Below are 14,879 nucleotides of genomic sequence, written 5' to 3'. Positions count from 1 at the left end.
ACGGGGCCGGAGGTCGGGGGCTGGGGCCGGGAGGAGGCTGCGAGGCCCGGGCGGAGGCCGGCGGCCTCGGGGGGGCGCTGCAGCGGGCGGCCCTCCCGCCTCGCCCCGCCTCGCCCCGCCGCTCTGTGCCGGCCGTCTCGGCGGGCCGCGGCTGACGTCGGACAACAAAGATGGCGGCGGGGAGCAGCAACTACTGGGAAGGCGAGTGGGGGCCGCGGGCGGCGGGGCCGGGGGGGGGGGGGGGGCTCGGCCGCGGTCCCCGGTTCTTTCCCCCTCACGTCCCGCGGGGGTCCGGGGCTCCCCGTGGGGCGCCGTGCGGGGCTGTGACCTCTCCCCCCGCAGATCTGCGGAAGCAGGCGAGGCAGCTGGAGAACGAGCTGGACCTGAAGCTGGTCTCCTTCAGCAAGCTCTGCACCAGCTACAGCGGCGGCCGGGACGGGCGGCGCGACAGGTATAGGTACTAACACGTTTCTTTACGATTTAATTTTTCGCTTGGTTCCGGTCCCCACCGCCACCTCAGGTTTTTACGCTCGGTTTCTTAAGCTCGTTGCAGCGCTTGAGGTGGGGGAGTCACCGGCCCTGGGGCTTCAGGGGAAGGTTGGATGTGGTGCTTGGGGATGGGGGTTAGTGGGTGATGGTGGTGGTAGGGGGCTGGGTGGACCAGGTGATCCTGGAGCTCTTTCCCAACCCTGATAATTCTGTCATTCTCATCTCCGTGCGCTACCAGGGGATGTTGGCACCTAGGTCACACAGGTGCGTGCTCTGCAGCAGAGCGCGGTGTCCCCAGGGGCAGCTGCGTTCAGACCTCGGTTTGTAACTGCGGGGAAGCTGTGTGAGGGGTTGGTCGGCTTCCTTAACGCACGGCCCAGCTGGCTGCGCCAGCTCGCTTTCCAGTTTTACTCGCATGGAGTTAGCAGAGGTTCTGAGGCTTCAGTAAGTGCTTCGGGCTCTGGCAGGTTAGCCTTACACGGCCCCGGTGGGCTGCTGTGGTGCTCCTAATCCCTGCTTCAGAGGTGAAGGAACCGGGCACTGAGCTGCTGTCGCTGCCGCAGGGAGGATGGAGAATAGGGAATGGAAGCGGGCAGTTTGTTGCCCTCCCCTCTGGAGGGGTGGCTGTTACTTTCTGATTTTCTCCTAAGGTAAGTAGCCTTAGTGAAAGCTACGTATAGATTAATATATATATAGACTAGGTACGTGCGTATGTGTGCATACAACAGAATAATTTCTGCTTGCATTACATAGATTTATGTTTCACTGGAGAGTTAGCATAATAAAACTTTTCGACTCTTTCCAGCTTAACAGCAGCCTTGAGGCCTTTTTGCAGTCCCACAGCAGTAATTATCAGCTCCTCTGTCCCTGTGCACAGTCTTTAAAAATGCTGTTCTTTGCTTATTAATTGTGGATCTCGACATCATGTATCAGTTATGAGTGACTGCTGCCTGTATGTGTGTTGATTTTTTTTTCTTCTTAACTCCACATTCATCCTTCTCAGTGCTGTAGGTTATATCTTGAAAGGTACAGACCTGCAGCCTTATGTGCTCTTTGTCTTTTCGAGTAAACATTACTTTCTTTAGCAAATCTGGTCCCATTCGTTTGAAGTGTGAGAGCATTTCTTGCTCTCAGAGCTCAGATACCTTGGTGGGTTGGGTATAAAGCTTCTGGAGGGTTGAATAATTTTTTTAATCTTCCCCTGAATTTCCGGTTCTGGAAGCCTGAGAGCAACGCAAGAATGATCACATTACTCTTGAGTCAAGAGTCCTAGTCTCTTTTTTTTTTTATTTATTTAAAAAAAAGCTCATACATTACTTGCTGTGTAAACTAATTGTTGTACTTATTTTGCCATCCTCTGCAAAACTTTACTCTCTTACTCTAGTTACCATGGATAATCAGAACAAAGAGCGGTTTCTGAAAGGCGTTAGCTGTCGTATGTCTGCAGGTTGGCATGCTAAGGGGCGTACTGCTGTTCTCTTGCTTAGGTGTGATTTTGCATTGTGTTTTTAGTTAATCTTAAAAAAATCTAGGGAAGGTGAGCTGTATGAAACAAATGGCGATAATTCGGGTGGTGCGCATTGCTGTGTAGAACGTTTGTCTGCATAACAGGTCAGTGGGTTGTCCTAGCACTGTAACTAAAGTGTATTTCTGTAGCTGGTGTAACATACCCATAGTACAGTGCTCCTTAGTGCCAAAATATAAGAAAATAACTTGAGCTTAAAAGTTGGGGATGGAAGGGCGTTGGTACTAAACATGTGCTGGTTGGTAGTAGACGAGTGTTCGGTGTCAGAAGTATCTTTCAAGGGGAGGTTACATTTTCCCCAGGTGATGCAAGATGGACATTTCAGTAACTGCTCTTTTTTTTTCCCCCCTTAGCTCTGACACCACTCCTCTCTTAAATGGGTCAAGCCAGGACAGAATGTTTGAGACCATGGCTGTGGAGATTGAGCAGCTTCTGGGAAAGGTAACTCAGGTTATTGTATTTTTACTTTGGCACCTCAGAAGTATTACAGTACAGGTTTCTGTGATGCGTGTTTACGAAGTACTAGAGTGGGTGATAGAGAAATGTTTCTGAAAGTGTGCATCTGTTGTTAGGGGGAGTTCCTTCATCTGATGCATTGTAACTTTCTTGCAAGAATAAGCCTTTTTTTTTTCTCCCTTCTAGCTTACTGGAATAAATGACAAAATGGCAGAATACACAAACAGCGCAGGAGTCCCATCCCTGAATGCTGCACTAATGCATACGTTACAGCGTCACAGAGACATATTACAGGTAACAAACACCTGTCCTTCTTGCTTCTATTCTGTTGCTTTGTTGAAACGGTTATTAGCAGTGCTGGTATCACAGCGTGCTTGTTTGTTTTATCTCAGTATGGATGTACTGTGTACGTATGCTCAGACACATTCCAGATGCCAACTGGCTGGGAGGAGTCTCTGTGAATACTGTATTTATTGTGCCTAACCTGCAACAAGCAAAAAGTCTGATTTATTGACATAAAAGTTTCTTCAAATGTGTTGCAAGCACAGCATCTGAAAATGTTTTTAGAAACAAACTTCTTCAAATGAGTGTAAATATTTATTTCAACAATAAGCGCACTGTGTGTATGATTGTTTTTCCAGTTATCTGTGCATTCATAGCATTACTTCCTGCTGGATTTCTTTATAAAATAAAAATATTATAATGAAGCTGTGTTGCTTTGAGATGCAGGGCTTTTTTTAGCGTTTAGTTACCTAAAATTAACTGCCACCAGCAATCTCTGATAAAGGAAAAGCCGCCCCGAGGAGGCTGCTTGGTGGGAGGAAAAGAAAAAGAAAAAAAAAAAAAAAAGGCAGTTGAAAATCTTGAATATGGAAGTTAATCTCATTTGGAAGTTTCTACTGATTGTAGAACTGAGTCTGTGCAGGTCTCTCTTTTAGCTGCTGTCTGGTCGTGGTGAAGAGTATTTGGGATGTTTTGCAGTCTGTTAATGAATACAACTTGTTTTTGCAACACATCACGTGGATGTTCTATGTAAACTGGGCTGTTGCTTCTTCCAACTTTTAGGATGGGAAAATATGATTGTAAAACCATCCGAACTGATAAAGGGAGTTGAAGGAAACGTGATGGCTAAGGCTACTAATCTGTTTAAATGAGCCATGTTTCAGACTGGTGATGTTTTCATGGCATAGTAACATTAAAAATGCCTGTTCTTTGCATGTTCTCTGCAGCCATATACAGTTTAATTTCCCTTTGGTATCAGTACAATACAAAATATTAAAAAAAAAAAAAGCAGTGTTTTGTAAAAGCTACAGTATTTATATGAAAACTAGTGCTGAATGTTAACAATGATTTTGGTGTTGTACTGGACGCCGGTTACCAATTGGATTGGTTTTCAAACTGCCTGAAATGTTTTGAATTGTACAATTGCAACTTGAAGATCTTTGTTTTCACTGTTCAGGAAATTTTTTTCTCATTCAGTGGAGCTTAACTACATAAACCCAGGAGCATCCTCACCACACCAAATCAGTAGGTTTTACTGTTGTTTTGGATTCAACCAGTAATGGGAAATTCCAGCACAAATTGATAATTCAGCAGAAAGGTGAAGATGTGTGAAATTGGGAGAAGGACTTAACAGTGGATCTTCGGTAGCTGTAGCTACCAAAATACAGCAGCTGAAAGGGAGTTTTAAAAGTACTTTGTATTAATTTCCAAGCAGTTTTGATGTTAATTTAATAAAGTTCTCTTACGCTTCTTGTTAGAGAATAGCTAATATTTTAAAAGATGGTTGGATCTTACTTGAGAATCCTGTTTTGTTAACGTGATCCTGGGACCCTAATTTTGGACTAATTGTTTTATTACAGGATTACACTCATGAATTCCACAAAACCAAAGCGAACTTTTTGGCGATACGAGAAAGGGAAAATCTATTGGGATCAGTACGAAAAGATATTGAGTAAGTTGTAGCGTGTGTTCCAGCAATGGCGTGGGCCTGCACTGGGAGGGAGAAGGCGGTACTTCCCTGTAGGAGGAGATTACTTGGCTTAGGTTAATCATCTGTGCTCTGAACAAAGCAAAAAAAAAAAAAGTATTTGAATTCACAACTCTTATGAAGTTTGTGATGAGATTCCAATATGTTTTTTTTTGTTTGTGTGTTTTAACTTTGAAAAGGAATTCATTTTTTTTAAAGTAAAACTATTAAGCTATGCAGAATCACTTCAAAAATGTCTTAGCATGACTGGAGCTTTCCTGTTTGGTCATTTCAGAGTAACAAAGCATGATATGCATGCGAGTCGGTTAATAATATCTACTGAAAAGCCTCTGGAGAAAATGTCTTCCAATTTTTATTTTTTTCATGTAGATCGTATAAAAGTGGCTCTGGTGTGAATAACAGAAGAACAGAACTATTCCTGAAGGAACACGAGCACCTTCGAAAGTAGGTGTTACTTGTTTAACTTGCACATTTACTTACATTGGAGGTACCTAACTTTTCTGGGGGATAAAACCTACTTAATCCAAAGTGTGGATGAAAACTCTGTCCTTTTCTAGAAAATGCCGCTGATGAATGCCTTGCACTGTGTATTCTGCGACAGTGCTGCTACTTACACAGCTGGATAAACGTTTGTTGCTCATGCTTACTGTAAGATGTCTATAGTTGGTAGTAGTCATGGTGGTTTTCGGTGACTTCAGCTTTAGGATCTTGTCAGCACTCTGACTTCTGTTGTCTTCTGTGGGCTTTCCCAAGTCACTTGGCCTCCTCTCTTCGTAAGAAGGTAGATGCCTTTACAGTATACTAACTGGGATAAGGGTTAAACAAAAGTGAAAGTCATGGTGAGTTAGCTGTTGTCCCCTTTCTTCCCCTTTCTTCCGCTTTATTTGTCAGTGTTAGGTAGCGAAGAACCTTTTGGTTTTTAGTTTGTACTGAATGTGTACCAAAGGTTATGGAAGGGACTAATTCCAGAATCAGTCACACATTTAAATATTTTGAAATTGACTCTATCTTATTGGCCAAGATAAAAAGCAAAGCAGAAAGTGCTTTCTTTTTATTCTTGCTGCAGATAGCATTAGATTATGAGTAGCTTGTTTGTCCATTCCCCACACAGCAAAAGCAGCACACAGAGAGTGCTGGAAGGTTTGTTTTCTGTACCATCGGGGTGTATACTCGAGGAGTAGCACCGATCTTCATGTCTCTGTTCTTGACTCTAGTCATGCTAAACTCCAACTTTACACAAGAGGGCAGGCTTTCATTATAAACAAGAATTACCTGTGGCTTTTTCAAATGTGCTTTATTAAAGAACTTTATTTTCCAGTCGGAACTGCACAAAAAGCTTTTACAGGAAATTAAAACCCAAAACTTAAGATTATGGCTTACCACTACCATCCTCAGATTTCTTAATATCTGTAGAACTTTGAGATAAATTAATTTAAAGCTTGAATTACGACTTTGGTTAGGTTGAATTTGTTATTAGACGTGGATGATCAGGAAAACAAACAAACAGAAGCTTAGTGTTTTGGAGATCAATGTTATCTGAAATGTTGTACTTAGGTTAACTGACATAGATTCTTCAAAGTAAACTGGATTATTTCTAGATGTGATTTATTTTTTTTGAGGGGTAGTAAATTCTTTTTTTTACGTTTAGTATTTTTTGTAAAGCTACAAATTAAATATTTCTGCAGTTACATACTTCTAAAAAGCCCACGTTCCTCTGAGTGCACTGTTTTGAAAAGAGGAAAGTTTAAAACATTTTGTAAACATTATCTGGCAGATGTTTTTAGAAATTGAGGATAGCACTCTTTGAAGCATTGGTTACTTTGATCTCTTTAAACAGTCTCCAGTATGTTTTTAGGATAAAAATGCATGAAAAATAGGCTGTTTTAGAAACAGTTAAATCATATTCTAGGTGACAATTTGAAAATGTCAAGACTTCAAAAAAACACACAACATTGAGAAAAAGAAAACAAGAAATGAATGCAAGCTGAGGATCTTTAGGAAACAGGCACAAAACTAATCATGGAACAGCACTGCATGTTGGAGATAACTAAGGGGTGTGAAGAAATCTGGGGTAGAAGACAACCAGGGTGAGAAATCAAAGCCTACAAGGTGTTTAAAACTTTTCAATTGAGAATCTGTGTAAGCTCAGAAACAGATGCTGACAGAGGAAATTATTAAAGGGATTCAACATATTTTTTTTTTTCAGAGAAAGAGTTAGTGAGCTATGAATGCCAAAAGACTGTAAAAGCTAGGAAAAGGTCCCAAGAAGTAACCGGGAGCTGGCAAATTATACCAGGCGTGCTCCTAGGGTAAGCTGACAAGCCTTGTATGAGTTTCGAAATGTCAGGCATTTGCAGTGCAGTAAATCATGGTGCTGGACTAATTGACAGAGCTAGGTGATGTATATAAATGGTCACAAAGGCACAACGGTAAGAATTAATACGTATTTTCAGTGAAGTTGTGAAACCTCTGAAAAGAGCTTGGAGGTGGGAACGCGCCCTGTGCGAGTGTGTCATTATGTGCTGCAAAGTAATGAAATAATGCCGCGGGAGCGATGGATTCGTACCGAGCACTGGAGTGTTCACTGGTTGTGACCCTGCTTAATTCATGATATGAAGTGCTGTGCCCTGTTACATATTTATTCCGTGATCTGCTAATGGGGAGTGGAGGAGCTGTTAGCCCAGCGTGGAGTACCAGCCTCGTCTGTCTGCCTTTTTCCTTGTGCGCCACCACAGGAGACAGGACGAGCGTAAACTGGAGTTTTTCTTGGCGTCATTTTCTGTGGGTGCTCTTTGAAAAGCATGCTGGCAGTTGTGGCGGTGCTGTTTGTGGTGGTATCTTACCCGGGAGTGAAGGGAGGGGAGCCAGAAAGCTTTTCTCTGGGAGGGTCTTGGGGGAGAAGCTGGGTCTCTGCTTTTACCTACGTCTGCCTTTTTATATTTCCGCCCCATTTTGAACATCCTCTCTTCCGGAAATACCAAGAATGAAGGAGAAGCTGCCTTATTTTTATGTACGTAGATAATTGTGTTTAATAAATAAAATGCAAGTACCAGAATTCGATGAGTAAAGGGATCAGGCACATATCGAGCACCCAGGGAATTGCCGCAGCGCTGTGCAAGCCCTTGGTATGCCTCTGCCACCCACAAGCGGGTTCGAGCATCCATCTGGATTCGCATCCCCTGGGTGAGGCCGGCTGCTGCGTCAGCGCCGCTGGCACGAGCGGGCTGTGCTCGAGGGCAGCAGGAGCACGGCGCTGCCGGGCAGCTCCTGGGCTGGGGCGAGCCGGGGGGCTCTGCGCTGCTGCCCCCCGTCCTGGGAGGCTGGCAGGAAGCACGCCGCGTCCCTGTGCTTCTCTTCAACCGAGGGCTTCGCTGCTGGCTCAGCCTGTTTTACGATTCTGAGTTTCGTTAGGAAGGCAGATTTGTTGGGAATTTTATTGTCTGTGGGTGAGAGAGGCGAAGTCTCCGAGTCTCTCGCTTTGCAGCTTTTATTTCTGTGCAGGCAGTGCAGGGGTAGTTCTGCTACCTCTGGAGAGAGAACCACGAATGCCTACTTTTTTTTTTAATAAAAAGTGTAATACCTGTTAATGAAAAAGAGGCAAGAAGACAGTTCTTGTCACATATCAATGCCCTGTTAATATTTTTGCCTAATACCTCAGGTCTTTTGGCACGTCAGATGTTTAAAGAGATACCAAATCTAGCAGAGCAATGGCTGCAGTTGATTTCTGAATATTTGTTCCCTCAGCATTGCGCAGTTCAGTGAATGTCTTCGTGCGCTTTTAGCCGGGGAAGTAAACAAGTAATTCTTTTTCTTGTAATACCCTTTTCCATCTAAAGGAATCGGGAATTTTGATTAATAGATCTGGCTTTGCAGTTTGTGAACTGCTCTGAAAAGTGCTGCCTCAGAGGAAGGAGTCCTCTCAGCTCAGTGTTTGCCCTGAGAAGTTCTGCAGAAATTGATGAGCTATAGCCTAAGTCAGCAAATAAAGAACTAATGCTTTTGATTAAATTTGCAATATTGTGTGTGTGTGTGAGTGAAATGTCTTCCCCCACGTCGGTACTTGCGTTGTTTGTGATTGGTGTCATTTCAGGTGATGGCACCGGTGAATTGGTGTAAAAAGTGCTGGAGGTTTCCAAGATTTTGGTAGAAATTGCAGATTTTATTGTCCATGATGAGTTCTTTGTACAACTGGACAAAGCACTTAGTGGTCATCAGCTTTTGCTGTAGTGGATTTGTTCTGTCACTGCAGGATTTGTTCTGTCACTGTAGCTTTGCCGCTCAGCTCCAGTTCTCAAGAACCAGGCGTTTGTCCTTTCCCGAGAGAAGTGCTGGTGGTGCCCGTGCTGGTGCAGATGCCGTGAGCTGATTTTAGTCGCCAGATGACTCTGTGTTCCTGGTGTGCACTGCTCTGCAGACCATCGGTCTATCCAGTAAGGATTTTTTCAGCTTAGTGTGGAGCCCGTAAGCGGTGTGGTGAGACGAGGGGCACCTGCACAGCCTTCAGACCAGCCGAGGACATAAAGCAGCCGTGTGAGTCCTGTAACCTGCAGCGCTGCGAGCACAAAGGGCAGGGGTGCCCACGTAGGTGGGTGAGAAACTTTGAGGCGGAGTGGGAGGAGAGCAAACAGATCGAAGAGGGAGGTATTCTGCAAGGGAAAGGGAAAAGAGGAAGGAGGGAAGTGAGCAGAAGAAATAGGGGAATGTGCAGCAGTTGTGTAATGGTGCTATAAATAATACATACCTGGCTCAGGGAGGTGTTTAGGGTAAATTAATGTTCGTGCATCACTTCATGTGTGTGAAGCACTCTGAAGTACTGAATATTACTGTTACTACCATTGCATTTCATTTTTCCACAGAACTCTATCAAATTTCCTGTTGTTGTTTGCACAGAGATGGCTGCATTCAGTAGAGAATAATCACCGGGAAACCGCTTTCAAACTTTATTCCTAATACAGCCCAGATCTTAATAGAGGGAGTGACTTTGTGACCATTTTTCTCTATTAATATCGATGTTGCTCACAAATGGTCACTTCAGTACTGATTGGCACAAAGAAGCCAGCTTACTGAGATGCTGAGGCACCTTACAAGGGTTTTGGTTATAAGCACGCCGTGGAACAAACTGCCAGTTTTCTACCTTGACTTAATTTCCTTTTATTTTTTTTATTCCGCTCTGCTCCTCACGCCGGCACACGATTCCCATTCACTGTACTTCTGCTGCTCAGGTTGCTTCAGGGGCCCTTCCGAGCTGGGTTAGAAGCTGCTGTTGTCACCCCTTCTGTGACATCGGAGCCTCGCCTCCGGTGGCAGGGGGGACACGCGGGTGCCTGGGCAGCTGCTGCTCCAGCTGACGCAGTTCTCCACTGCATCTCCTTCGTCTTCTCCTGGAGAGAGAGACTGTGGGGTAAAACACCTATTTTGCCAATTCCTTTTGCCTTCCTGAGGTGGTTGGGGAAGCAGCGGGGTGGGAGGAGCACGATGAACCTCTGTGCCGGGTGCCTGCTGCCTGCCGGCTCTGCAGCCCCAGAACTGCTGAGCTCCGCTTCGCTCAGGCCCAGTAAGGGTTTTCTTAATTGCTCAACTTGCATCTTCGGGAAAAACTTATTTTTTCTTCATGTCAAAGCAGAATGTGGTGTTCTTGTTGCTCCGTCCTCTTAATACAGATTTTACCTGAAGCAGCGCTTTATAATTAATAACTCTCCTCGCTTTATAGCAGCTATGAAAGAAACAAAATAGATCTGCTACGAAAGGACAATCCATACTGTGAGCTCGGCTTGGACTGCTTGCCAGGAAGCCCTGAGAAAGGTGCGATTTGGCTGCGTGCTTGCTGTGCGATAGTTACAGAAGGCTGCAGTGCTCTGTCCACCCAACTGGAAGGTACAAGGGGAGAGGAGAGGGAGGAATCTAGGTTAAAATGTTTCTCTGCTGGTGATGAACAGCCAGAGCTCTAGCAGAGCTGTGTCACCGTTTTCCCGAATGCAATTAAGTAGCACTGCCGCCTTTTCTTTGTTTCTGGAATAAGGAAAGTTGGGAAACAATTGCTGTAAAAGTAAGTGCTAGTGCCTCTGCAAGGCAGTCGGGGCGACTGCGGTAATCACCCTGCTGCCGCCTGACTCACCGAAACGGAGCTGTGCATCCCCGCCACGCTGACTTCTTGGGTAGGGGCGTACGTGCTGTCTGAGAGGCAGCACAAATAAAATGGTCTTCAAGGAAGGGATTTGAGCAAAGGACCTTTTGTGGTATCACAAGAGCTTACTTAAAGATGCACAACAACTGCTATTGTGTTTCTCTTTCAAAATCCCATTCTGTTTTCCCTTTCTGCTGTCTCCTAGTGCTGCAATTTTCTCAATCGCAGTTACGCATCAGTGATTCCTTCCCTTAGCCTGGTTTCTGCATGGGGCCGAATGGGTTTTATTTCCCAGCCTGCTGGCAGAACCTCTGTCTCTTGGAAATTTATGGCAGGGTGACACAGGGCCACTTCATGAGCAGCTGGATCGCCTTCCTGGGTAACAGCCCCAGACTGAATACAGGACTCGTGCATCTCACATGATGCTTATCCACAAAGCCAAACTGAGCACAAATTATCTATTTTCTCATTTTAATAGTAAATATTTCTCAATGAGGGAGGCAGTTCATGTCTCCTGCAACAAAGACACTTTATTGCTTATTGTGTGAGCGTAATATGACTGCATGAGCAAGTCATTGAAGTGGTTTAATGAGAATTTGGGGAGGCTCAAAGGCTGCAGGCAATGAAGGAAGATGCTCTCCTGGGTGTCATTACTATTTATAAATAATTTTATAAAAGAATATGAAAATCAGCCTAGCACATCGGGATTTAAAAGAGGTTTTCCCTTTAAAAAATAGTTTGAGCTTCATTAGACTAAAAGCTTATAGTGTTTTTCATCTTCTCTTGCTATATTTAGGACTTCAGAAAACAAGCAAATAAACAAGAAACACTAAAACAAAGATTATATTAGTCTCATGAGGTTTATTTGCAAGCTTTCCTTATAGTTAGATTGCTTTATAAATTCTGTCATCAATAAATTCCCTGACACTTGTGGCTGTTGTGATACTGTTATAAGGAGAAAACACCACATGCACAAAACCCAATTTGGGGACTTCCTTTATGGATTCCAGTACCGAGTTAAACGAGCTGTTAAATTGAATTATGCAGGTAACAAAGGATGCAAACAGATGTTAGCACTGAGAGCCTCAAAACCCATTTTTTGTTTTTCACCTGTATAAAATGCAAAAGCTTTTGCATGAATTTCCATGTACCCCAGGAAAGAGCCTGAAAACTATCCTAGGTCTTCACAGGTGTCTGCAGAAACTAAAGGACAGACCTTCACAACGCAGATATGGAATATTACCTGAATACATCACGAACAAAGGGTAGTGGGAGACTAAAGCTCTGCTCAGATTCTTGCTTCTGGGCTTCACTTTAGAAACAACATCGTGCCCTCGATTTGGGGAGGGGGAGAGGGGTATAAAACCACACTTCAAACTTCAGAGCCCTGTGTGTGCTTCTGAAGCTAGTTGCTTGTTTCAGAAATAAACAAGGCAGTGATGCATGTTTTATTTGCTTTTAGCTTTCCTTTAAACACCATTTCTTAACTAGGGCAGCTTTCCCATCCAAGGTCGGTATTGAAATTAGGACTTTGACAAGTACTGAAATGCATCTTGCATGGGTTGATTCTGAAAAGTAGGTGCCTTGTTTGAACAGAATCAACAATTGTGGAGTTGGAGAGAATTTCTTTTGTGTAGCTTATCTAAAATGATTAAATCAGTTCATATTTCAGAGGAGCTGCCACCAATGATTACAGTGCTCTAGTTATTCTCAGTAAGTGCTGTATGTTTTTTCACATATAGTCACAACAGTAATGCGTATAGCATAAATAATTTTCTAGCTAAAGAACATGTTAAAATCCCCAGTTATGAGTTGAAAAACACTTTAAAATGAAGACAAGTATATGCCAGATACTTCTATTGTTACAGAAAGCATTCATAATGCAGAAATTCCCTGCAGAAATGATTTATGAAACAAGCGTCTTCAGGAAAATCTGGTGGCTTCAAGATGGACATCTTTTTCTGCCATTGTGATTACGGTCTTCTCTCCTCCTTAGGAATGCATATATTAGGCCAGAAGAAATGTTGGTTTGGATATTTGGAAATATTCCTGAGGCGTACACCTCTTGTGTGAGTTATTAGAGGTAGATACTTAACAGAGCTGGCTGTGCTTTGGTCATTAGGATTCTTGAAGTGGAACCTGGAAGTTATCATGTTACTGTATTAATGTCACTCTTGATTTTATTGAATTTGAACCTCTGTAGTAATGCATCAGAATGAAGTTCTCTTCATTCTCAGCTGCTGTTTGACAGGATATGCAGATGTCCCAGCGTGTTGCTTTACTAGTGGCTTGGTACGAAGCATCAGCTCCCATCTTCTGAGGATACTTTATCTTAAATCCATACTGGTGAGCAGAACTAGATACAAACCCATCAAAGTATGCCTGTCTTACCCCGATAAGACAATACTACTTAGAACCTTTCAAGGTCCTTGTTTTGCTGTCAAGTGAAGGATGCAGAGTGCTTTGCTGTCGCGTGAGAGACTTGTTTGTACTGAGTACACTCACTCCTGGAAGAATGCATCCTGTTCAGTCTTAAATAAAAAGGCAAGCAGTGAAATTAGGTTGGAAGAAAACCGTTGATAGATTAATGAAATGCATCTTAAATTTAGACCTCAGATGGGTTAAGTGTAGCATGCACTTTAAATTTTAAACCACAGATGTTCAGTATGCTGTTAACTATACAATTCTAAGAATCATTTTCTGAAGCATAACGAACAGGTAGGTACTTCTAGCAGCAGGTACTTTGGCCGAGCCCTAGATGAAAGCCTTACAGCTTTCTACACCTACCAAAAAAACATCAAAGCCACAGCAGGTGGAATGCAAAGTTAGGAAGCAGAAAACCAATGCGTATTTTAGGGCTTTGTACTAAAATAAAACTGGGTTGTCATCTCATGGATAACTCTCTTCATTTCTGTGCTGCCTTCACTGGAACTTAGAAAGACATTAAGATACTAAATGCAAAGGTTTACATGGTGGGGCTCTTCTGGAAGATGTTCTCCTTTGTGTTCTCTTCTCTCCCTTAAGAACATGTGAGTATTTTTCTAGCTTTGTCTAGCTTGAGACAAAAAAGAGCTAGGAAAGTGGTGCAGCTTTTTTTGTTATATTACAGATTATAAGCAGCTTGTGTTTCTTGTAATTCGTGTATCTACCTCTTCTCTGTGTGCACGACAAACCAGTACTGACAGGTTATCTTGGTAGAGATCATCTTTTCTTCTGTCAGATCAGTGTTGTGCATGGAAAACTGTTCTTGTGTGCGCTCACAGGTGTTGCTGGGTTTTGAGTTTTTTCCCCTTGCTTAAAGGTATAATCTAAATTATATCTTTTAAACCAGAGGAAATAATGCACGCAGCACTGCTGCTGGATGCTAGTTCTGCATGCAGCATGTAAAATGTGAGGAAATGCCGATATAGTCCATTAGTAAGTTACTGGAACCGTTCTGACAGTTGTGGTTACTGATAATGACTTACAGTAAGGCCTGCCCCTCTCCTTTCATTTAACTTTGTTCCTATGGGTAATACGGAGCAATTACACGGGAGGGTCAGTCTGTCCAGGAACTTTCACAACCGTGAACAGAGAGCCTCTAGAAACTTCGTTACGTGGCCGTTGGTGCCATCCTGGCATTGGTTTTAAGCTTACAAATAGGCAGCCAGCTGCTGCGCCTCATTGAGCTGGTGGGAGCTGTTGTCATTTTAGGTTTTTAACTTTGGGTGAACTGTATGCTGCAGATTATCGAGAAGCCTCTTACTTCCTTATAGATCTGCTTTAAAGGAAGAAGTATTGCTGTTACTCGCCCTCCTGGGAAGCTCAAACATCAGGCGCTCTCCCCAGAAGTCTCTCTGTGTGCCAAAGAGCTTTCTTGGCTAACTCCTCTTTTTGCAGAAACATTTATTTGCTCTGTTGATAGTTCGCAGGCAAGTCCACGGAGCTCAGTGGAGACGCAGACCATTTGGATATCCAGGAGAAACAACCTGTGTGTGAAGGTGGATCCCTGGGTTCAAGCAACTCGCAACTCCACCCTAAAGGGAGGGCTTCCCCTGATTTTCGCTTGCATCCCTTAAATCGTTCTTTAAGCAGAGTTAGAAAAAATAATCTTTTTATTAGTTGCAGTCCATGTGTAGACATGATTGCAGGTGTTAGCTGCAGAGAAGGTGTGTGTTAGCTTAAGTTCCAATTCAAAAGGCTCTTCTTGCTGTAGTCGATGAGCTGTTGAGGTATCTACTCAATGGTGTAGCTAGGAGTCCAGCTTTAATGATTTATTTTTTTTATCAGCCCCTAGTTTGTTTTCCTGGAAATCC

At 43.5% G+C, this 14,879-nt stretch overlaps 1 protein-coding gene across 2 annotated transcripts in view; it reads left to right on the top strand.

Annotated features, from left to right (window-relative positions):
* The first annotated feature begins 94 nt into the window (after positions 1-94).
* GOSR1 (golgi SNAP receptor complex member 1) overlaps positions 95-14,879 on the top strand; it is a 34,135-nt gene continuing 19,350 nt past the window's right edge. Inside the window, exons 1-6 of one of the 2 annotated variants that reach the window (XM_083806469.1) lie at positions 95-201; positions 343-451; positions 2,368-2,455; positions 2,657-2,764; positions 4,333-4,424; positions 4,830-4,904. In XM_083806469.1, the coding sequence (XP_083662595.1) occupies positions 171-201; positions 343-451; positions 2,368-2,455; positions 2,657-2,764; positions 4,333-4,424; positions 4,830-4,904 (503 nt within the window). In that variant the 5' untranslated portion in view covers positions 95-170. Of the gene's footprint in view, positions 202-342; positions 458-2,367; positions 2,456-2,656; positions 2,765-4,332; positions 4,425-4,829; positions 4,905-14,879 lie in introns of both variants that reach the window. The other variant, XM_083806468.1, reaches the window with a different exon arrangement.

This window comes from Anser anser (assembly GCF_964211835.1).
Source record: "Anser anser genome assembly, chromosome: 20".
Taxonomy (NCBI): domain Eukaryota; kingdom Metazoa; phylum Chordata; class Aves; order Anseriformes; family Anatidae; genus Anser; species Anser anser.
This window is presented reverse-complemented; position numbering and strand designations above follow the sequence as displayed.